The sequence below is a fragment of the Siniperca chuatsi genome, linkage group LG22 (assembly GCF_020085105.1).
Source record: "Siniperca chuatsi isolate FFG_IHB_CAS linkage group LG22, ASM2008510v1, whole genome shotgun sequence".
NCBI classification, from domain to species: Eukaryota; Metazoa; Chordata; class Actinopteri; order Centrarchiformes; family Sinipercidae; genus Siniperca; species Siniperca chuatsi.
Window position 1 is genome coordinate 18,848,009 of NC_058063.1, and position 24,487 is coordinate 18,872,495.

General features: G+C 39.1%; 1 protein-coding gene across 1 annotated transcript in view; it reads left to right on the top strand.

Annotated features, from left to right (window-relative positions):
* The window catches only part of nhsl2 (NHS-like 2), a 156,009-nt gene that overhangs the window by 93,687 nt on the left and 37,835 nt on the right, over positions 1–24,487 (top strand). The window contains 1 exon segment of the mRNA XM_044183455.1: positions 14,467–14,706. Within this exon segment, the coding sequence (XP_044039390.1) occupies positions 14,467–14,706 (240 nt within the window).

Sequence of the window (24,487 nt, forward strand, 5' to 3'; positions counted from 1 at the left end):
TGATATCAGCCTTTTGTTAAATCCTATATATTGGTGAGTCATGTCTTATGTCCCTGACCATTTAGTTCCATTATGTTTTGATAAATTAATTTTCTATTTAAAAGATTAGTATGCCGGAAAGGTTCACCTTGCCATAAATACCTGCAGACACTAACAGAACTTCACTTAATTAAGTGTGCTTTTAGTGAAGACTTTTAGTGCCCAGCGGTGGTCTAAATTCTGCATCAGAGGCCATTTCACAATTAAAACAATGAATTTCTGGTTGAAACACTTGAAGTTTGAGATTTTTTTGGCATGAATACGGTAAAATGTGGGAGTAAAATTTATAATCAATGGACACAAAATATTGGAAGAAAATTATTACAGTTTTTGCATTTTAGCATTAGCCTACAACATCCATATAGTCTATGTATTACATAAACACACACATTTGCAAACACACAATCACACATACGAGTAAACCCTACATGTATCTGAGTGTGTGAAGTGACTGAAATGCTTAGTCATTCATGCTTATGTCTGTGTGTGTGTGTGTGTGTGTGTGTGTGTGTGTGTGTGTGTGTGTGTGTGTGTGTGAATTTACATGTGTCACTGCCATTTCCCGCCAGGCTGATTTGGCTGTATCCACGGCAACCCTGGCATAATAAGAGTGTGCATTGAAAATAATGGTTATTAATTCCAAAAATACAGACATTGTCTTCATGTGGCAGTTTTGGAGAGAAAGCCGTTGTGTGTGTATGTGTGTGCGTGTGTGTGTGCGTGTGTGTGTGCGTGTGTTCCCAGTAGTGAGTCACGTTAACTATCTCCTTGTCCGACTAACCATCACAATCAAATTGACGTAAATCTCTGCGTCAGTAATTAGCATAAAATTTGATCTTTGTTCCTGTTAGCAAACATGGCTGAGCGCTTTCCAGCTCTTCAATTAAGCCCCGACTGACACACACACACACACACACACACACACACACACACACACATATAAAAACACACACACATATAAATACACACTTATCCAGCAGAGAAGATGAAATCAGTATGTGCATTTATGCTGTTTCTTTTTGGGATAATATGTTTGCAAACACACACAGATTGTATACATGAATACACAAGGATGCACACACACACACACACACACACACACACACACACACACACACACACACACACACACACAAAATACAGTATATACATCTACACTCACAAAATGGCCATTTGGCATGTTGATTGTTTTGTTCGTGTTCAGTTCAGTCGATCTTATTCTCCATGGTGGCTGAGCCAGGTGGATTAGCCCTGTGATTACACACACACACACACACACACACACGCACCTCCTCATTATACTCAATTCCATTACTCCACCCTCTCGCTTGTTCCCCATTTTGTGCATGTGTGTGTGTGTGTGTAATGAAGTAGATATGACAGGAGAAGAAAGAGGTAGAGGATGGAAAGCTCCGGTGAATAAGTGAGCGATGACAGAGAAAGAAGGGAAGGAAAAGATAGAGAGGAGTGGAAAGGAGGAACTTTGTGTGAATGAGGGAATAAAGGATGAAATCAGGCGATACATGGAAAGAGAGGGGAAGGAAGAAGGAAAGTGATTTAGAGAAGGAGGGTGGAGGAGGATAAACGAGTGAAAGGAGGGAGGGCGAGGATAAATTGTGGCTCATGTCACTGTAAATTACTTCCAGGGTCTAATAACTGCAGACAGCCAGGTCTCACTGTAGAGGAGAGAAATATACACCCTTTTAGTTAATATGTGTGTATTGATTTAGGAACTGTATTTGTGTGATTGCATTTGTCTTATGTTGCTTGAGATGCCAGAAACACACCCGTCCGTTAATAAGTCCGTTGGCTTTGTTTTGTATTTGATGACATTCACAGTAAATGTAATAAGAAACACACAAACTGGGCCGTTTAATCAGAAAACATTTATTGACTTTTGTGCTCTATTATTTTTTGAGGTGTCCTTAAAATAATGAAAGATTAAAAGATAAGCTATGCTAAGATAAGAATACGCTATTATTTATTTTCTTATTGTCAACAAATCACATGAAATGACCAAAACCAACTATGAAAATATAATACATATAATATATAATTTTTATATATAATGAATATCAACAGACTTATCCTTTAATATGACTATACATTCATTTTCATGTTGTTTGTTCCCTATATCTGTTATTATACGTGCTATACCTTCTATTATGCTGAGCTGTCTGTTTATTTGATTGTTTTTTTATGTATTTTATCATTCACTGTGATATTTTATTTTCCTCTCTGTGAAGCACTTTGTACTTTGTTTTACTTAGTTTTATTATTATTTATTATATTGTTTGCCAGCTTTTTGTTTTGTCATTTTGGTTTTAAAACAGGTCATGAGTCTAATGTCAGGTAGAGCTGCAGCTAACGATTATTTTTATTATTGAATAATGTGCCAATTATTTTCTTGATTAATCCTATACTGAAAGCCTATACTGTAAAATGTCAGAAAATATTGAGAAATGTCCATCACAGTTTCCCAGAGCCCAAGGTGACGTCTTGAAATTGCTTGTTTTGTCCAAAGAACTGTCAAAAATCCAAAGATATTCAGTTTAATATCACAGAATGCTAAGAAAACAAGTAAATATTCAAACAATAGATAGTAGACAAAAGCGCATATAATAGTCATAAAGTTGTATTTCTGAAAGCTTAAGATAACCTGGTTATTCCTCAGATAGATGCAGCAGTAACTATGTTACTGTATATTGTGTGTTTGTGAGTGTTCTGTTTAATGTATCAATGAAAACATCTGGTACTGAGTCACAACTCCTAAAAAGTCTTAACTGCGTGTGTGTTAAGTTGTGTTTGCAATTAGTGGCTTAAGAAGTAAACAAATCCTTTAATTGAAAGATATTACGTAATAAACTGTGTATACTGTATGTAATATTTGGACAAACATAAAAACATTACATTCAAATTCCATTAGTAATACTTACTTCTGCCTCTTCACAGAAACCCAACACATAAATAATTGATGCAGTTTGTGGTCTCCTCTCTGGCACTGTCTGTGTTTTATACCTGCTTCTCCTGCAGGGGGCAGCACTGAGCTGCAGAGAGGCCACTGGCTGCATCAGTCAGAGGCTGCACATGCACACAAACACAAACACACTCATAAACACACATGCACACACTCAATTTTCCACCAATTTAGCCATTTAGAGTGAAACTGATGTGCTATAAAGGAACATTCACGCCTATGTCCAGACCAGTGGGCACATTAATTAGCAGCTTTCATCTTGTTTGGTCAAAGTCTCCTTAAAAACCTCAGATATCGTTATCAGCCACAGCTGGGACTCCAAATCCTTTCAGACATCCTCTCTGTAAGAGTTGCACTGCGTCCTGCACAAGATCTTAAATGAATATGTTTACACTATTCTTGCCTGGTTAAAAGTTAATGGGCACTCGGGTGGAAAAATGCGCTTTCAAGTCTATGAAATGAAAAATTATAAGGCAAAAATGGCCTTGATTTTCCTTTATGTTCTTTGAACTGGCAAACAGTTCTGCATGAATGTGACTGTCCCTTGTGGGCCACCATAGGTTTTAGTAGGTGATTTGTCCCAAAGATACTGTCAGGGGACTTGGCTATAAACTTATAATACTAATATTTTGATCAATCATATATCACCCACGTGCACAGGCATCTGCCAAAACCAGGTGAACATCCAAAATAAAGTTGAATATTGATACACATTTGAAGAGGTGTTTATACATTTTAATAATATCAAGAGCTCCATAAGACTTTGCCCTTTGTTTAGCAGAAAAATTAACTGGAGTCTTGTTACTTTTAGGCTGAATGTGAGACTCCCATTGACAACAGCGCAAATAAGTATTGCATTTAGAATTTCCCAAAGACAGTATAGGTCCAAGTAAGCACTCTTGTTTTCCATGTTGTATTCTGGATAGGAAACTTGTAACAGCTTTTGGTCAGAAAATAGCTGAGCACACTGCCAGTAGAAGAGGAAAAGTCAATCCTGCACAAAACACTGCTGCAACAAAATAATAACAACCAAACTGTAATAGAAACTCCACCACAGATGCTTGGAGGATGGATTTGTTGAAGAAGATGGCGCCATCCAGATGTATTCATAATATTGGACCAAACTAGGGCTTACACCATTAAATAGCGAACCAAACCAGGGATAAAACACTAGTAAATCCAGGACCAAACCAGGCCTAACAACATCAGTAAGTACTGGACCAAACTGGAGCTAAAACACAAGTAAATACTGGACCAAACGCTTATTAATGGTAAATGCAAAGGCTTTTGATCAGATGTCATAATATATCCAGTTACAGATCTCATGAGTAAATGGGATATTATTGGTAAAATTCTAATGTTTTCTTGCCAATATTCATCACAAATCTAATCTGACATACTCCTCTCACTTGTCCGGTATTGACTCACCATGTGTCATCATCGGTCCATCAAGGCAGGAACAAACCCTCGGCTTCCGGTGTACCTTTCATGCCGCAACACCCTGATTCACACTCAGCTAATTGCTCACTTAGCCACCGGGGTGAGTGGGCTGCTCTGGCACGGGCAGAGTCACGAAAAGTGTTAAATGATACAACTTTATGCAACGGTGTGACTCAGATTAAATTAGACTGGCAATGTCCAAAGGTCGTGCTATTTTGGTGACGCTCATTCTGCCACACTTTTCCTTAATTGACTTTCGTCCTACTGGTTTGGATGTTTACTTTGATTTCACAAATCAAAGTGGGGAAGTCAGTTTTATCTTTTCAGAGATTAAGAGACAACAAATGCAAATCCAAGTTATCACTTGGCTCTAAAGCTCTTGTCTATAATTATTACTTTTAATTTACCGAGCTTTGTTTTCTTCTAATAGCAATTTTGTTTTATTGATGGCTGTCATCAATGTTGACATGAGACATGGCAGACCATTTTCTCATGATCATGAAACAGCTTTCTTGCTATCACAAAATGATAATATTGTAAATGATGTCAAGAAAACACTGACTCACCTACTCAGACTTAACTTCAGCTTCAGTCAGTAACATCCCCGGATTCCATTCGACAACCCAAAAAGAACAAGCCTCTAATGACCAACCGTGATACTGGAGTAATGAGGAAATAAAACAAAATATTACTATACTAAACATGGATTAAATAATAATCAAAAATGCTCACTCACTGATTTTGACAATTATTAATTAATTATTATCAACAGAGTTGCAGTCAAAACATGTTTTGCCCTCTTTAAAAGGCATTGTTACCCCAAACCTTAAACATAGGGTGAGGTATTGTTTGAATTTTTTTTATACACGCTGAGTTTTGGTGCAGATACCAAACAATACTTTTTTCAAAACCTTAGCTTTAGAAATATAAGATTTTCTTTCTACAGAAAAGGCTTGCTTTCATTTAACAAAAGAAACCAAAGTTCTTAAATGTTAAACGCTAAATTTAGACACAAACAACCATACGAGAATTCTGCCTATAAAACAGTGCAGTAGTAGATAGTATAATAGTGTGAATTTGTTGTGTAAAATTGGAAAAAATAAGATTTTAATCAGAAACAGGCTGAACAAATAATAAGTAGAGTATAAATCTGAGCAAACATTCAATGCCATTGTACAGTAGCACCAAGTTTTCATTACTCGACACTTCTGTCAGTACAAAAAAAGAGTATAATTGTTTGCACGTCTTAGCATGTATTTTCTGTATTTTCACACAGTTGTAAGCTCTGGTGCTTTATTACCTTGATAGCAAAGAGACTTGCAGTTCAGTTAAATTATCTGCACTGACCTTTGTTGTCACTGAGTCATTATAACAAAGGTCAGTGTGGATAATGTCTCTGTGCAGGAAGCCTGGTTCATTTCGATAACGACGCCCAGAAGGACGGCAAATGTTCGGTTTGGGTCTCAGTGTCGTAAGTAAATCTAGTTTACTGCTTGGTTTTTACTAACTTGGAGAAAGCACAAAGCCTGCACACACACACACTCACACACTTTGTTTTAGCCAGGCTTTTCAGTGGGCAATGACAGTGTTATTTAAGACGAACATAAACGAGTCTGCTGAGCATTGGGCTAATGCTAACAGTGGCTCATAAGCCCGTCATTCACTAACGCACACACACACGCACACACACACACAGGTCAGCACATGGTGTACAGCACTAGTTCCCAGCCTATCAACCACGTTACATTTCCTCATCAGTGTGTGAAAGATACACAGATGTATTTTTATCATGCATACTCGAAATCTGTGCGATTACGTGGGTGATAAAATACGAGATGGGTAACTTGTGTTTACCCATTCATCTGTGCATGTGTGTGTGTGTGTGTGTGTGTGTGAGAGAGAGAAAGAGAGAGAGAAAGTGTGGGTGTGTGTGTGTGTGTCCGGTGATAACAGCTTGTCTAAATCTGTGTCCACCCTGCTGACACTCCTACTCACACAGAGGGGAATGAATCAGTAATGGGCCTTAGAGAAAAATAAGTTCACGCAACACCTCGCTAATGCATGTGTGTGTTTGTGAATGTGTGTGTGTGTGTCAGTATAGAGTGGGTGTATTGTGAGACTTTTTGTCTATTTTCTGCATTTGTCTGTGTTTGTACTGTATGTGCATGCAAGCTTGTTTGTGTGTAGAATGGACATTTTACAGTATAGTCTGTCAAACTTTTTCACGCTTGAATATGTTGGAGATAGAGAGGTTTGTGTGTGTCTACACGACGATGTGTGTGTGTGTGTGTGCCATCTCTCTCCCTGTTGTGAGAGTGGGCGCAGCGAAAGTATCACTCCTGTGTTGTCTCTGTGTCAGCTGGAAGTAACGCTGGGTGTTTCAACCCTCTCTCACCTCTCTTGTTTTCCTTAGTCTCTCTTCCTCTCTGTCAGTGTTTAATGAGAGCAAGACGGTCAATGGGTGCACTCTCTCGTCACCCGGTTAAATTTTGTCACCGACGCCAGCAATGATTCATGTTCATCTCGTGCATTTGAGTAACAGTGCACAGGTCTGTAGGTTTGACTCCCACTCAGCTCCAAACCATGCATATTATGATGCTTTGAAGATATTAAAACCATTCCTCTAAGTCAGTCGTTCCCAAACTTTTTTTCTGTCTTGAATTTCAATCAAATAATATCATCAAGAACATTTACTGCATTTCACACACGTTTCTCATTAGGTTCTTGCTTGGTTCCAGACCTCTGAATTGCTGCCCACATCTCAATCAGACCTTGGTAAGCAGAATTAAAAATGGGGACTCCATCTGTTGGTGGTTTTGCTTCTGCCGTGCAAATGACAAAACTTTGCCAAAACTGCCAGAGTTTTAGACACAAACAACACAAGGCTGTCCTGCTATATTGACAGAGAACTTGAGAGCAAGGTAGGCTTCTTCATATTTTGGATTTGAAGTGTTTGCATGATGTTTTGCGTTTCCCTGTCAAAACTCTGTCTATGTTGTACGTAACATGTTGCTTAACGGTAACACTGCCACCGTTTAAGCAATCGTATTTACATATTGTGCCCAAATGATTCTTCTTCAGTTTCATACTCCACATAGACATTTTTGTCAACACATGCACCTAAGAATCATTGTTTTGTTTTTACTGATTTGGCCAAAAAGATCCAGATTTTTTTAAAAAGAGGATTGGTTTGAATCCTTCAGAGCAATTAAAACACGCTTTGAAAACTCAAATTTGCACCTCCTATGATATTTTAGACTCCAATATTGACCCGGATATTTGCATACGTGTGATTTTTTTGATCCAATTTTCACTGATGTTTAACATTCAAAATAAACTACTAAATCGTTTTTATAAACAAAAAACATTTTGAGCCGTATTTACAAGAGTGTAGCTATTTAGCTCAACAGAAATTTGACAGGACATGATCATGAACAAGCATGTTGGCTTTGTCGGGATTGAACCTGTGATCTTCACCTTGACATTCATGTTCACACTTTTGCTCTGAACACGAACCATCCACTGTCACTGCAATACATTTCTCTCCAGAACCATCTTTTCCCTTTACTCAAAAGGACTGTGAAGATTGAGTTTCCCCCCCCTTAAATCTGCCCAGTGATGCCCAAAGGCTTGTGTCTCTCCTCCATCCAATCCCTCCATCTTCTTTCCTTTTCATGTCACCGTAGTTACATAAGGGAGAAAGGAAAAAGAGTGACATCTCCGCTGAGGAGGACTGAATATGCTATGTATAAATGCCTGTGTGTGTATCACTGCTGCTCAACTTTTAATCAAGAATTAATTGTGAACCTCAAAGGAAACAAGTCTCCCCGAAGACTCCTCTGTCTCTTGTATCCGTCAAAACAGTCTGTACCATCAGCTCCCAGCCTTGAAAGTATGTTGAGGTTAAAAAATTCCTCAGACACCATGACTGTGAAAACACAACCAAAACGCTGTTGTTTCTGGGTAGGTGATGTTTATTTAACTTAGTATAATTGAATTATAGAAGCAATTAACAATATCTGTCAAAAACTGTGTCTTCTCAACCTAGTGAAGTGTGTTTTCACTTTACCCGACAGAGAGGCTGGGCTGGCTGGTCGTTTGCAAGCTGCTCAGACTGTGAGTCGCTAGCTAAGTAAGCTAACTTTTTAGTTTTGGTCAGTATTGCTCAGACTGTGAGTCACTAGCTTAGTTAGCTAACTTTTTAGCTTCTGTAAATACTGTTCAGCCTGTGAGTCAGCAATTTTCTTATGTTTCTAGTGTTTTCTTAACATGTACAAGCATTTAACTAAACATTTGTTATGATAACGTGTAAAAATAGGTGGGTTGTGACAGGAGCAGGTTTGTAACAGCTAACTGTGCCTACTCAAAGTAATGTTAGCAAAGTCTGTTATAATTTTAGCCAATAGAGAGGCTAGGCTGGCTAAGTTAGCTAACTGTTTAGCTTCTGTACAGTAAATACTACTCAGACTGTGAGTCAGCTATTTTTTATGTTTCTATAGTGTCCTATTTTCTAGCATCAACACCCCTCAAAAGCATTTCTTCAGAATCTGCTCCCTGATTGACACATCATGGCCACTGCAAGTAGGGTTGCATTATTTATTCCGCTCACTCACCAGACTTCATTCATAAAGTTCACACAGTTTAGTTTCCTGTTGATTTACAAAGGCACTCACTATGTGAACTCGCTTATTTTAGATGTTTTATAAATCAAGAGAGTCTTAAGGTAAATTTGGCATGGATGATTGCCAACAAAAAAAAAAAAAGGGAAGTTAAGGGACGAGAGAGAGCAAGAGCGCCGAAAACAGCTGTTTCTACATACGTCCCCCCTGCTTCTATGTTTGGGTAGTGGAACATAACATGACAGACAGGCTGAGGGATAACAGAGCAGGGGGGTTTCCTTCTATCTCTTACAAATCGCCTGTAATAGTCTGACCTGTAATATTTCTCTCCCATAGACATGCACTAAATTAATTCTCAAAAATACAGAACAAAGTGCGTCCCGTATTGAAACAATACGGAACACATCTTTTAGTTTCCAATTACGGGTTGATTCCATATTTTACATGACGGTTGGCAACCCTCACTGCAAGTGACAGGTTGTCTTTTTTTATGGTCTTGTGTCAAGTGACAGGTTGTCTTCTTCTCATGTCGAATGAAGAGAAACTTACTGTTGAGGTCGAGACATGGAACTGTACGACACAAAGTACACAGTCCTGTCATTTAATTTAGTTTGACTAACCGCTCTATGGTCCTGCTGACATCCGGCTTTGTGGCGCTTCCTGTTGGTTTCCTAATGGCACTGTATGATCTGCTCATTGCACTGCAGCAGTGGTGGTGTGTATTGGACTTGAGCCTGAATCCTGCGAGGCTTCCAGTCTGTGAAAAACCTTGTTAGATAGATGACGACTCCTTGCTGTGTTGATGTGCAGTGAGAACAGTGAGAAATTCTTAGCACACAGTCACAGAAACAGTGATGCCTCAAAGGTATGACAGTAACTAAGGTAGATAACACTCCCTCTCTCTCTCTCTCTGTCTACATCGTGTATTTACAGTAATTTGTGCCACATTTTCAGAAACTCCTGAGGCTTGTGTGACTTACCTAACTCACACAAATACACAGATGCACGCTCTCACCCACACAAGATCATATATTTAACTTTTTAAAGTCCCACATCTTCAAAAACTCAGATTTGATTTAACAACTGCAAAGCCAGAGTAGCTGTGTGTCCAATCCATGGTGGGGCACACTGCTGATATTTAAGCTATATCTTTAAATATAACTTTAAAGAAACCCTTTTAGTTTTCATACATGTGTTTAGAGCTGCTGTACAATTAAAACAACATATTTCAAGATGTTTCTAGCTGTGACTTCAAAATCACATTAAAGAGCACCCTCAGGCATTTGTTACAAATGACTCTGACATTACATTAAACTTTGTCTTGACATTTTGCCTTTTTTGAAAGTCTGTACTGTAGACCTGAACACATTATCAGCTTACACAATTTTTATGTAGCTGTAGAAAACCTGAAGTGCTTTGCTTACTAAGGCTGGAACATCTTATTTTTTCAGTTCCCTGTTTAGGTACTTACTCCGCTCGGAGCGATCTTAAGAGTGCATCCTTTTTTATTGTAAACAATGATAAAAGGAAGCCAGCGTTTTGAAAAGATGTTTGTTTGTAGTAAGCACTCAACCCCACATCACATCTTTTACAACATGGGACAAAATATAGTCTATATAGTCTCCTAACACAATGTAAGGATTTGCACCGAACCAAACCTCTGCATGGTATTCACCTGCTTTCATCATACAATCGCAGAGAGTTACTTAAAATGCTCAAGATATGTAAGGACCAAACTTCCAAAAAGTAATTGACGCTGCAACCTTACAATTACAATTCGGCATACCTTGAATCATTTCAAAATGGTGCACACATGCAACATAGATTGTGCCACAAATCAGTACATGTCTGTAGTCACCCTTTGGGAACAACTTGTCCAAAGTCCACTGAAGAAGCTTTTGCAGCCTCCATTTCCTGTCACTGTATGTATACCCTCCTTCCAAAGCACACAGGAAAAATGTATTTACCTAAATTTAATTGTTTATCATTTCAAAAACACAGATCCAGTCTTAAAACTGATGTGAATTTTATTTTATTTTGTGCCAATATATGTTTTGTTAATAAATGTCAGTATATTTTCAACATCTCAATATGAGCATATAGGTTATTTTGCATATGGGACATAAAGTAATAAACACAACAAATACAGTACAGTAGGTGCAAAAGTTTGTGTCCCTGCTTGAAATACTGCAAACTGAAAAATTTGGAAAAAACAAGTATAATTTGCTGGATGAGCCTCCACTTCAAAGTCAAGTTCCCTAATGGGATATTTAGCTTGCAGCAAGACTCACAACACAATACATACATCCAGTAAACACAGATTAGCTTCAGACAGAAACAATGCAAAATAAATTGCAGTAGATTTATTCAAAATGAGTGTATTTAAGGCTCCAAATGAAAAAAAAGCATAGGCTCCATGGTGAGAATATATGTCTGTTCTACAGTACGTTATAAATCATGCATGATTGCCTTTGTTCTCTTCTCTGCGGCTGATGCTAACTGACGTGCACTTCTTTATCATAAACAGTAGCTCTCTCTGGTGGGAGCCGATTGTGTGAAAGCAGCTTAAGAAGATGAAGCCGGTAGCTCGGAGGGTGAAATTGTGATTCCATACAGTACGGCAGGTTTTGTGAGAGGAGACGGCTGCTTCAGAGCAAACAAGACATGATAGTGCCGGTGCATTCACTGCAGAATAACTGTCTGTACATCTGTCTGCCGGGAACCGAGTGTTCTTTAAATTTTAACAATTTTTTTAGTGCTTCAAATCAAGAAATAGTTTCTGCAAATTCCCCTCAGAGATACTTCCCACACACGTCTGCATTTATATTTAGAGTTTCTTGTGTTTAGCTGAGGAACCAAAGCAGTTTATTGAGCAGTAGTTGGTGCTTCAGTGTCTTGCTCAGGAACACTCTGACATGGACACATGCTGTATTTTCTGTACCAGGAACTGACATTTCTATTACAGGAAAATCTGTCTCAGCCAAAGGGGAGATCACCCTGCCTTTATTTTTGTCACGAGTGTTCTATGAAGTGCTGTGGAAGATCATTTAATTAATTAGATCATTATTTCAAGAAAGTAAGGTAAATAAGTGTAAACAAGTACCAAACCTTAACTTTAACCCTACCGTAGTTGCCATGTACCGATATTGTAGGAGTAATTATTTGGCTGGCATTGAACGTGTGTGATTTGTCCCCTTTGAGTTACTCTAAGGTAGATTTTGTTGACAGACTCCTGCTTTTGACATGTGCAAATAAAAATATAAAAAGGTAATGCTAATGGGCATTAAGTCTCTGTGTCCCATGTATTGTTTTTTTTATTAAATCTGCTCAGCTAGGTGAACCCAAATGCTCGGTTTCACTATTAAACATAAATAGTGATTTTGCAAAATAGTTAATTATCAATGTTACCTGCAGACACACTAGCTAGTGGACAAATTCTCATGTCACTAGTCGTGTTTCCAACTAGTTACCATGCGAATTCGAAGCAAACCTTTGAATTGTCGCATAAAGAAGAAAAAAGAGAATGCAAATTAGGTTTCCATCAACTGGTTTGGAGCGAATAAACTAGGCTACGCAAAGCGTAGTTTTGTAAGAAGTTGGTAGTATAGGCTACGTTACACATGGCTGTAATAAACGGAGTAGAAGAAGTAGAGGTTGCCAACCAGAAACAAAACCAGTTGTTTGCCAACCGCCAATAAACGTCTAAGTAGAAGAAGAAGAAACAAATCCAGTCGCCTTGGCCATCAATGAGAGAAAAAGGAGAATATGGGATACGGGAATATCCGGGAAGACGCTGACAGCGGAAACAGCTTCTTCTTCTCTCGGAGCAGAAACAGCTGAGCAGTCATGTGAGTTACATGTTGGCTACGTCAGAACTTATTCGGGAAAGGTGTTTCCATCTTCCATTAAGCGCATTAACTCTTTGTCGAAAAAGGCAAAAACCACCTCAAGCGAGCGTAAAAACATTTATGTGAAATTGAGGACGTTTTTTTTTTTTCTTCGAATTTTGCCGTTTCCATCAACCTTTTCTAATCTGATTCTTCAAAATGCGCATAAAAATACGTTGATGGAAACATTGCAAAACATGCATTAATGCTGATTGCCTTGTGTGACTTACTCTACTACCTCTGACTTGACATTGTGTAGCCATGTGACCATCACAACTAATAACGTGAATATCGAAGTGTCTCTGTTCTCTCAGACAGTTTGTGCATTTCTTTTAAGCGCCTGACATCTCAGTTGGACTGCGACCGCTGTCACATTTGGGATTTCCTGTGTTTGTTAGTGATATTTTATCAGCTGCTGGATGTGTCAAATTATTTCATCACCACTGATTCAAAGCAACGCCTCATTCATATCGACGTTGAATGGCCATTTGTGATCGCTCGGGATGATTTGTTTTGATTGTCTGTTTGTGTTGGAGGTTTGATAGTGACAGGGGCCGACATTTCCTTCCCTCTTTTTCAGCCTCTATCTCCTTCTCTTTTTTCTTTACTCAATTCACACAAACTCCCTCCTTTCTGCCTTCATTCCTCTGTTCTCCTCCCTTTAAATGTCATCCCTCTTTCCCTCCTCCTCCCTCTCTTGTTCTTCTTTCTCTCCCTAATGCCACAATCGCAGTTTGTCTCCTTTTTCTCTCATACCTCCCTGCCCTAATCCCTCCTTCTCCCCCTCCCTCACTCCTTCGCTATCTCCTCCCATGACTGTCCCTCTATCTTCCTCCCACTCCTTTTCCCTCCTAATTAAGCGCTCCCTCTCTCTGTTTCCCCTCCAAATCTGTTCTCTACCTCTCTTCCTGTCCATCCCTCCCTCGTTTTCTCTCTAATCCCTGTTTCTTTTTTTCACCCTCTATCCCTCTCTCCTTCCCTCCTTCCTCAGTCCTTGTTCTCCCTGACAACACACTGCGTTATGTAATCTGCGTCTCTGGGTATTAGTTATGCAAATTCATACATTTTTATTTATGTGTGATTTTTCTCTCTCTTTCTCCTCTCTATATCCCTTCCTGTCTCCTTTTCTATCCCTCTCTTTTTTTTTTTACTTTTTTTTCTCTATCTTCCTCATCTACTTTCCCATCTCACTCCTCATCATTCTTCTCTTTTGTCCCCCTCATTTCCCCCCCCTCCTCCTTTCTCTCCACCTTTCTCTCTTTCATCTCCTCTCTCCCCCTTTCTCCCCATCCACCTTGATGCCCCTTTTCTTCCTTCTCTCCTTGCCTCTCATGTCTTTCTTCTTCCCTTTCTATCTATTTTTCTTCTTTTTCTTCCCAACTCGCTCTCAATAATCTTATTTCCCTTCCTTATTTCACTTCCTCTCTTACCCTCCCCTCTCTACTCCCTCCATCCATCACTTCCTCTCAACATTTTTCCCTCCCTCCTCTCTCTCTCCCTCCAGCCACCAGCGGTCTAGAGGCGGAGAGCGGCAGGCGCGGCGGCAGCAGCATCAGCAGCCACGGCGACGGCAACCACAGCAGCAGCAGCGGCGGAGGAGGAGGCAGCAGCAGCAGCGGCGGTGCGGCCCACTTCAGGTCTCCATGGCAACAGAGCGTGAACGTGTTCGGCTCGTGGAGCAGGCCGGAGTGTGTCGAGGAGCTGCACCAGCAGGCGCAGCTCAACCTCCAGAGCCTACTGCAAGGTAAGGATGGATGGAGAGGAAGAGAGGAGGATTGAATGGATGAAAGGAGTGTGTGTGTGGGCGAGAGTGTGTGCTGTGTTTTGAGTGGGTGGGAAAGGCATGGAGGCAAAAGTGGAGGCGGGTGGAAAAGTGTTTACATGCGTGTGTGGCGTTGGACTGCGTTGATATGGGTGTGTGTCGGCCGCCTTAAAGGTGTGTGTGTGTTTGCATGCAGATATGCTGTGTGAGAGGGTGTGTGTGTTAAATTTCCCTTGCTACCTGGTGTTTATATTGTACTGAAGGGTGTGTGTGTGTGTGTGTGTGTGTAAGCTCCTAGGGACACTGCTGATGGTGTATATTGGATTCACCCTGCAGCGTTGTTATTTAAGGTAGTATTTGTGATTTTGTGCATGTGTATTGGATAGGATGAACACTGTTGATATATGTGATTGGGTGTGTGTGTGGGGGGGTATATTTCTGCAATGTGTGTGTGTGTAGAAAGAGGCATTCAAAGACATCTGTTTACATTTTAGTTAGTAGTTAATGGTTGTAACTCTGCCTTGTTTTTGTTTTTTAAGGTGGAACACTGTCATTCTCATTTTAATATCAATCTCTTGTTTGTAGTGTTCAACCTGTGTGTGTGTGTGTGTGTGTGTATACAAATTAGCACTCAGGGGAACTAGGGTTTCCATTTGTTCTCAGATAACAAACACTGTTTCTCTGCTTTTGCTTTCTGCTAGTTGTCTCCCTCTCTCTCTTTCTATCTGTGTGACTCATGCTGTCTCGCCCTTTGCCCAGCTCTTCCATTAAAACGGTCACAGTGGGTTTTTAGCTGAATGAGGGGGGGGGGGTGTTGAATGGCATGACAACTTTAAACATGTCTCAACACATTACATGTCATGGTTCATGTGTTTAAATTAAATTGATTTTGGAGATATTTTATGTCTCTTCAAAGTTAAAGGCTGGCTTCATTTTTCTTACTGTCAACAAATTCCATGAACCAACCAAAACCAACAAAGTGTTAGTCCATCTCTTAATGCTTTCTGACTTCCCTACCCTGTGGCCCCAGGCCTATTGGCTCCCACTGATAATGTAGATCTTTAAAAACGGGTCACAAATATATAGTTAAAAAGGGTAAGTGACTTCCTGAAACAGCTGGGTATTGTAGTTTTTAACAAACGTTTCTCAAACAGGGGTAAGCAGTGCATTTGTTAGGGTCTATTTTCAGCTGCGGATTAATACACAATTGATGCTCTAGTGATTATTGACTTTTGGGATTGTGAAATTAATGTGTTGATTAAAAGTAAAGTAATGTAGATGATAGCTGGCTATATTAGCTCCCTTTAGTTATGATAGTCCTATACACCGTGGCTGATACTATAACTATTCATGTCACATGCTAGAAGTCTCTGGCTAACTCGTTGGGAATCTAGCGGGTAACACTTACACCTCTTCACACTAATCTGCGCTCGCTGTATTTGTTGATAAAATATAATCTTGAGAGGTGACTGAACAGTGTGCAGATTCTACTTACATCAGTCTGCTCCTGCCATGCAGCTGTGTAGATAGCCAGCTGGCTGTAGATATCACGCTGATGTGTTGTCATACAACTCAGATGAGTTAGTGAGCAGAATTTCAGTTTCTGCACTGTCTACAGTCTGTACTAATTATTAAAAGTAGATATCTGTACTCTACTTAATGGCTCCTTCCAAATATATGCATGGTATCATTACAAGTGGACAATCATGTTTTAGTCTTAGAAAATAATTGATTAAAATTGTGAATCATCCACAAGCCTGAAAAAAAAATATTGCCACATTTATGTGTTTTTAATAGTTTTTAGACAAAAATAGAGGCCTATGGCAGAGGAATGAGTGGGGGAATGAGAGAATGAATGCTATATCAGGGTTTGGCTACACAAGAAATACTAGTAGGATCAATTGATCGTTGGTTTTGGGCTTTTCATGGGATTTGTTGACAATAAGAAAAATATAATACCTAACCAGACTTATCCTTAAAACAATGTTTTGAGTACAAAACAAACAACAAAATAGAGCAGTTCATGTGTTTAAACCCAGTTGGTTTTGGAGACATGTTATATTTTTATTGAGTTTTTTTCTTCACTTCCTCTCCTTCTCTATGTATGTATAGTGTATAGCTTATACAGTACAGTATGTTGCCTCCTACATCTTTCTCCATCTCTTTTTCCTTTTTCTCTGCTGCCACATCTTTATACTGCATGTGTGTGTGTTTGTTTATGTGTGTATTAAGCCAGTTATTGTCTCAGACGGGCTGGCATCTTGTGTATGATAAAAATAAGATGGATGAATGCAGTCGTGGGTGGACGACAGCAACGAGTGTGTTTGTGTGTGTGTGAGAGAGAGAAAGAGACTAGTGAGTATGTGTGCGTGGCCATTCATCTTTTCTGTCGGCTGTGTTCATTTATTTTAGTTTGTGTTTATGTGTTTATTGTTGCCTGTCTGTGTGTGTGTGTGTGTGTGTGTGTGTGCTGTTTTACTTTCACGCACAGTGGGACCATGTGTGTGTCCCTGTGTATGTTTTCAGTTTGGAAACCAGTGTGTTTTTTGTGTTGTGTATGTCCATCTGTTTGGGTGTGTGTTATATAACACTGAAGCAACCAGCTGTACTCTCTCTCTGGCCATCCTCACCGTCAGTCTCCCACTGGCCTCAGCTTGGTAAAATATTCATACTCTTTCCCGCTCCTCAACACTGTGCCCTCCATATTTATGAAGCTGACTGTCGTCCTCTGGTGTTAGACGGATCTGCTTCGTTTTCTGCCGAGATTCACCCCCCCGTCCCCCCGCCGTGAGATTTGTGTGAGATTTATTTCACTGTTGAGCTAAGTGAGCAACAGTGAAATCCGGCCTCTCATCATCAACACCCCACCATAGAATGATTCCTCATGAGTGCAAATTTACTTTGATGAGCAAATTTGTATGGAAGTCTTCAATTATAATTAGTCTCATTCTGATTTTGACCACTTACATGCAACAAGTTCTCCAAACTAAATGGCAAAATATGTTGTTTCTCATTGCCTTTAAAAATGGCAGGATGACATTGTTTGTGCCTTCCAAAACACTGTTATGACAATGATTCACATGGTCTATTCCTGATCTGTCACTGCTAAGTGGTTAAGGCTTGTGTGCTAGGTTTAGACATAAAAGCTAGAAAAAGGTCTTTATTTGGGTTAAAAACAACTACCTTATAAAGGTTAGCGAACCTTCATCCTCATGGCCAAAAGAATAACTACTTGGTTAAGTTTAGGGAAAGAGTATGGTTTGGGTTTAGAACTCCTCTTTACGCGGTTATGTGGCTCTAAAACAGCGACACGCTATTTCTGCCTTTGCTCCTGACAGACTGGACAGTCACAATTCACACGGTCGCTAAAAGTCCTTGTTAACGTAATCATATGTCTTATTTAGGCATTTGAACAAACGACTGATGCTGTCGTTTTCTTGAGAGGACAGTCTACTTACAGTGGGGTTTGCCCTTGGATAGACACCAGAGAAATAGTCATGATTTTGTTTTTCTGGCCTGTTTCTTATGAATATTAGACACTCTGAATTTGTGACTGTCTGCTTGATGAACTCGGGGGCCTGTTTCAGAAAAGTTTGTGTCCAATGCTTACATGCAGATTACAAAAGTGGTGTCATCCTCATGGTTCACAAATGATTGTCCTTCACAAATTTTTAGGTACATTTGGGAGTCCCATAGGGCTCCTGCAAGTTCATGCATGGCTCATTAGTATGGTATTTTGTATGATTAGAGAAACAAATCAAAATGAACAGGAAGAGGAAATGATCTCATGTTGAAAGTTGCAGCTTGCATGTTGCAAATTTCATGAAAAGACTCAGTTTGATTTGAAAACTGGTCAGGGGGCCCCCCAAAAATAAATTTCTTAATCATATTTTTTGCAGGGCCGTGCTGTATTTTACAGTGCTCTTGGACACAAACTTTTGGACAGGATAGATCCTTTTCACATCGCCTCCTCTTTGCAGGATCATTTTCATCATCCAACTCTGTTAAGAGATCAGATTTCTGTTGCTTCTGTCATTGTGTGTGCTAACATATTTTGTCCAAAAGGTATTGACACATTGTTCTATTTCTGTTGTTAGACACCAGCGTGACTATAATTCCAGTTGGATTCAGGGTCAGAAGACCTCACCATTATCCCTGGTTAGCCAATTAGCAAGTACCAAAAAGAAAATGTTACACATAATCTAAAGTTCAAGTAAAATATCTATAAACTTCATTATGTTCAGTATTATACCCAACATGTCAATGACACTTCATATTTTCCTCAGATGTACAGTAGATGGATTTACATTAAGATGAAATTTATTTCACGGTTGCTGAGCAGGTTACAGTAAAGTATAGATATTACCTTTTCTTACCAATACTGTTATTCTATCAAGTGAAGGTTGTTTAATTTTGACAAATAAATCACGGTAAAATATACTGACATAAACACCTTGCATTTACCAAGCTTAGTGTTGCCACTGTGCACTGATGTGAGTAGTTTTTTTCACAATACATGATAAGCATCTGCACATTTTTCCTTTTAAATAATAGCCAACTTTTCATATTATTTATACAGTCTGCAATGAGAGCTGCACATTTTGTGATCAAAGTTCTTTGGTTGCTAAGTTAAAATATTCGCATTCTGCTCCTCAGCAGTAATAAATTATATATTTAAAGGTCAGTATTGTACTCAACTGAAGGTACATATATTGTATTCTATACAGATTGATAATAGGCAGATTTGCACCTCGCTTAATTCCTTCTGCCCCTAACTGACTCTGCCCAGTGCCATGCATATTTATGAAGATTTACTGTGTTTTCTAACAAGATTTACAGCAGCCAGATTTGCATTTGTGTATTTTTTTTCTGCACTGCATTAATCAACAGCAAAACATACATATTATACTTTCACATTAACAGTGAACTTTGTATTTGAAGTTTAGCTAGTGTCATCCATTACAGCCAGACTGGCAATTTGCACATACTTGCTCTGTTATTTTTTTACGACAGTCCATTAAGCAACGCTCAAATATTCATACTTTACCACCTCCTCAACACATATCTTGTGACTCTTTTTTGAGTTATACAAAAACGAAAAAGATGTATGTGTTGATGCTGTATAATTCTTCTGTTTAAGTTCTGTATGCTATTTTTGAGTGTTTTGCATCTTCCATTAACTGATGAAATTTCCCATTGAAGTGGGCCTTTTGTAGAACTTCACTGGAGTTGTAGACAGTCTGCCAGAGTGAATGTGAAGCTCTCCTGGCAGCTTGTGTTGGCCTGCTTCCCAATTAAGTCACTTTTATTTTGGTTTGATTGGGCAGCTTAAGATCCGATCTGTAATGACAGCGTGTCGACCCTGTTGAAACAGTTTCGTCATAGTACATAGCTTTGTTTTCATGATTTATAGCAACATATTGTTCTGAGACCTGAATTGGCATTTGATATACATGAAAATAACTATTAGAAGTAATGTTGGACAGGAAAATGTTTACATTTAGTTATTTACTACAAAAGAGTTGTATTTTGAGTCATGGCAGGTTACAGGTGCTAGCCTACATGGAGCATTTTAATATAAACAAATCATTAATTTGAAAATTGTCAGATTACTTTACACTCTTCTTCCAGAGCAAACAAGAATGATAATATATTTTCAGTCAGTATATTCAAAATGTATACATTGGGTCCATCCCACATGGGATTCCATTGCTGTATGTCAAACATCATAAAAATAACAAGACATCTGTTGTGCACTGAATAGCATAAGAAAGAAAAGAACATTTGTTGTATTTTCAAAAACATAAACAATAAACATTGCCATAAACAAATGTATCAGACCTTTGTGTCCTCTCATAGGTCGAGGACCTCGTTGACAAGTTGTTGGCCAATAGTCTATGGTTTTAACAAATTAAGACAAATGGAGTGTCGTGTACATTCATTGGCAACATTTAGTACAATACTTCATGTTTCCTGCTTTCTCTAGGTTGGAGAGTTAATGTGGGAGCAATCAACTTTGATTTTGTTCCCTGTTCGCTGATCATGTGGATAGAAAAGTTGGGCAAGCAGTAGTTTGTGAGATTAGAGGAGAGTTTTGGGGAAGATGAAGGATGGGAGGGTTTTTTGATCACCACTACTATAGTTCTTCCTCTGAAGTCTCATGTAAATAGAGTCAACCACTAACTCAAAGCTGCACCAGGCAATTTTGGATGTTGGTGGGTTCAAATAGCAGTGAGAAGAAAATTTGAGCTTCGATATCCAGAAATCATGTAAAATATTAGTAAACTGCAGACAGTGATGCAGACATTGTTTGCATGCACATTAATATCCCAGTTTTGAGACTTAAAACGGTTTAGATCATATATGGGATATGACTGTATCCGGGTTTCTTGATATAATATGGCCATGAGTGCTATATAGGAATACCCTAATCTGTCCAATCACATTTCTTAACTGGAGATTCCTGTTGAATAAATGAGTATAAGAGCTAGCTGAGATCCATTTGATCGGCGAAGGGGTTTTGAGATGTGCACTCTCGGTGTCGGCTAACAGCTTTTAAATGTCATCTAAACTGCCGTTGGTCACGCTGTAGCCAGAGGTCCTGAGATAAGAATGTGTGTCATCCATTACAGGAAGCCATGTTTGAAAGAGAGAAGCTTGTCCGTAACCATTTGTGCGATTTTTTTTTTATTTTTTAGGTACACTACAAGTATGTAGTATGGGATTGTTAAACATATAATTTCAGAACCATGAGCATCAATCTGCTGCTATAACAGCCTCCACCCTTCTCTGAACGTTTTATAAGATTTTGGAATTTGACTGCAGGGATTTGCTTCCATTCAGCCACAAGAGCTTTAGTGCGATCGGCCACTGATGTTGTAGTTTAATTTGGAGGACTTATTGTATCTAAAATATCATTGTATGCTGTAGCATTAAGGGGCCCAAACAATGTAAAACTGACCCAGACCAAAAGTACCCAAAGGTTTATGGTGTCTGCATACTTTGGGCCAGATATTAACATTAGGTGGAGGACAGACTGAATTAATGTGAGTTTTTATGACTTGGGATGCTCTGATACTGGCTTCAGGCTGGATATATTTTTTAAATGAAGGCCTGTATTACACTGCAGCACATGCATTAGCAGTAGCACCATCAATAGTCTTTACCATTCACTCAATAATTTTATTTGCACCATTTATTACCAATATTCTCTTTCTGCAGATCTCTAAGCTTCATTTTATCTTACCATATCTTATCTTATGCGGCAGCACTCTCCTCAGTGCTTAAAGTGCCAATTCTGCAACCTTTTCCTCACAGCGGACAATGCAAGGTGATGTGATATAACCAACCAAACTTTAAAATGTCACAGTAACCCTTTAATTTTCTCAGAGGACATCTGAGTCGATGCCAGCTGCGATGCAAAGAGTCTGATAAAGTTTCCCTGTCTGCACTAACTTGACTATAAAATGTCACAGCGGCCCTTTAATTCTGTCAGAGAAGGTCTGAGTCAATGCTAGCTGTTATCTACACAGGCTGATAAGGTTCTGCTGTGGTCAACGTACATTACTGAACAGGTGCAGCGTTGATCAAGTGGAGAATGCTGATGCAGGATAAACTGTGTCGTTTCCGTTTTATAATCTCAAAGGCAGAATTGAATTCCTATATAACTTGTCACCACTTTGAAAATGAGACTTTACTGTTGAATAACTGACATTATTTGAGATTTTAAACCGTTTCTTGTATAATATACATATCATTTGAGCATCAGGTAGAATATTTCAAGCAGTAGATATGGTTTTGATTGATTATGATTATTGATTTAAATAGAATACTGAGTCTCTGACTGACTCTACATGACAAATACTGTACATGTCAATTTAAATGCCTTTTACAGTTATTTTATACAAATGGTTTGTTAACACAGCATTTAATTTAGGCAGGCATTTAGCATTTCTGGACAAAACTGGCTCATGAACAGAGAGCTTAAATGAGTCCTTGTTGTCATACTGAAATTCAGCCCGGAGCAGTACCTTTGAGAGTGAAGGGAGCCCTTTTTAGAGGAATTATGGATTGTTTGAACTTTTATTACTGCCTGACCTTTATAATCTGGTAGTCTGTTTGTTTTTGAACCACAAAATATTGCCTTTTTTTTCTCCAGGAAATGAGTTTGGCCAAACTGTCACTCTCTTTCTCTTTTTCCAATTCCCTCTCTGTAGACCTTTTAGTTGGAGTGACATCACTGTGAATCAGGCAAGACAAACTCATCTGTCTTGTTACTTTCCTTAGGGGTCTTTTAGAGAAGCTTTTCAAATACAGACTGAAGTGTGACACACTTAAATGCTATGATCCAGGGACATTTGCATTTAAGCCAACCTGCCAAAACCTCAAATGAACCTGGTGCTGATCAAACACAGGGCTGAGGTGACAGTAGCCTGAAGGTAAGAGGAGCAAGCTCGTGACTAAAAAGTCACCTCTTTTAATCTATTTAGAGGTTAGAAAACTCATGGCTCATGATGTGAAGGAAAAATTTGACACAATGGAAGAGAAAAATATAATATAGTGCTGAATGGTTAAGGATACACTTATTCTAAGTATGTTTGAAACAGTTTATATTAATTTATGCCACATTTACTTCTTATTGTTTGGTCCATTGTAAACAACACTATTCAAAGTCAGAACAATTTTCAGTTAGCCGGGCTCAGACCATGTTTGGACAGACTTTAACACTGCTTGAGAAAAGCTGGCCCCCTCATTCCTTTAAATGAGGCTACTACTGTGACTTTGGTAAAAGACGCATGGTCGTCCGGTGAAAACATTTAAACCCGGGTCAACTTTTGCAACATCATCCAGCAACGCACTACATTTGCTGATCAAATACATGCTGGTTGATTACTTTACTTGTAATGTGAGTGGAGTAGTTCTGCCATTTACCTGGTGATCATCACAACAGAGGATGAAATAATTGCCACCGTGATAAAAGACAATATAAAATCCCGTCTCATTGTATTAAAAACCTCCTGTGCAGTATTTTGGTGTCTAATAAGCCTTCAAACTCATGGATCTGTTACTCAAACTGAACCTCATGGATTCCTTACCAGTACCTGAACCAACACACCCAAAACCAATGCAGCCCCTTGTGTTTTTCTTACACAATGCTGTTTCCAGTCTGAACCCACAGTCAGCGATGCTGCGCTTGAATGTGCTCTAACACTGGAGTTGTAATGCTGAAATGGTTCTGAGCCAACTATCTGGCTAGGATTTGTGGGTGCAGACTTGGAACGATATGGGCTGAGAATCGGCTCCATTTAGCAGTATTTGGGCCAGCTTTAGCCGGTGGAACTAGTCATTCTTCTGGCATAAATTTTGGCAACTATAGGCATACTGGATTTACGATGGAATTGGACCAAGTGATCTTAGCCGCCAACATCAGAGGGAATGATGTCAAGATGTAAGGGTTTGTGGTCACTAAGAGATGTCTGCAGTTCCTCAAGTTCTAAACTGAACTGGGCAGATGCCATAGCAAGCTGAATATATGTTAAAGATACTTCTTGAAGTGTGTCTTTGGTTCACTTTAATGAATCCAAAAAAATAAAATAAATCTGACTTACCTTCTTAAGTTTGAACGTTAAGAACACTCTACAGGAGCGATCTCCCCCCTAAGAAATTGTCTTCACTCTGTGCACTTTATTAGGTAGTCATCCGCAAATATACCTTTGATAACTGACAAGAATCAGAACTAAAACTTGTTCCCACAAATAGAGCC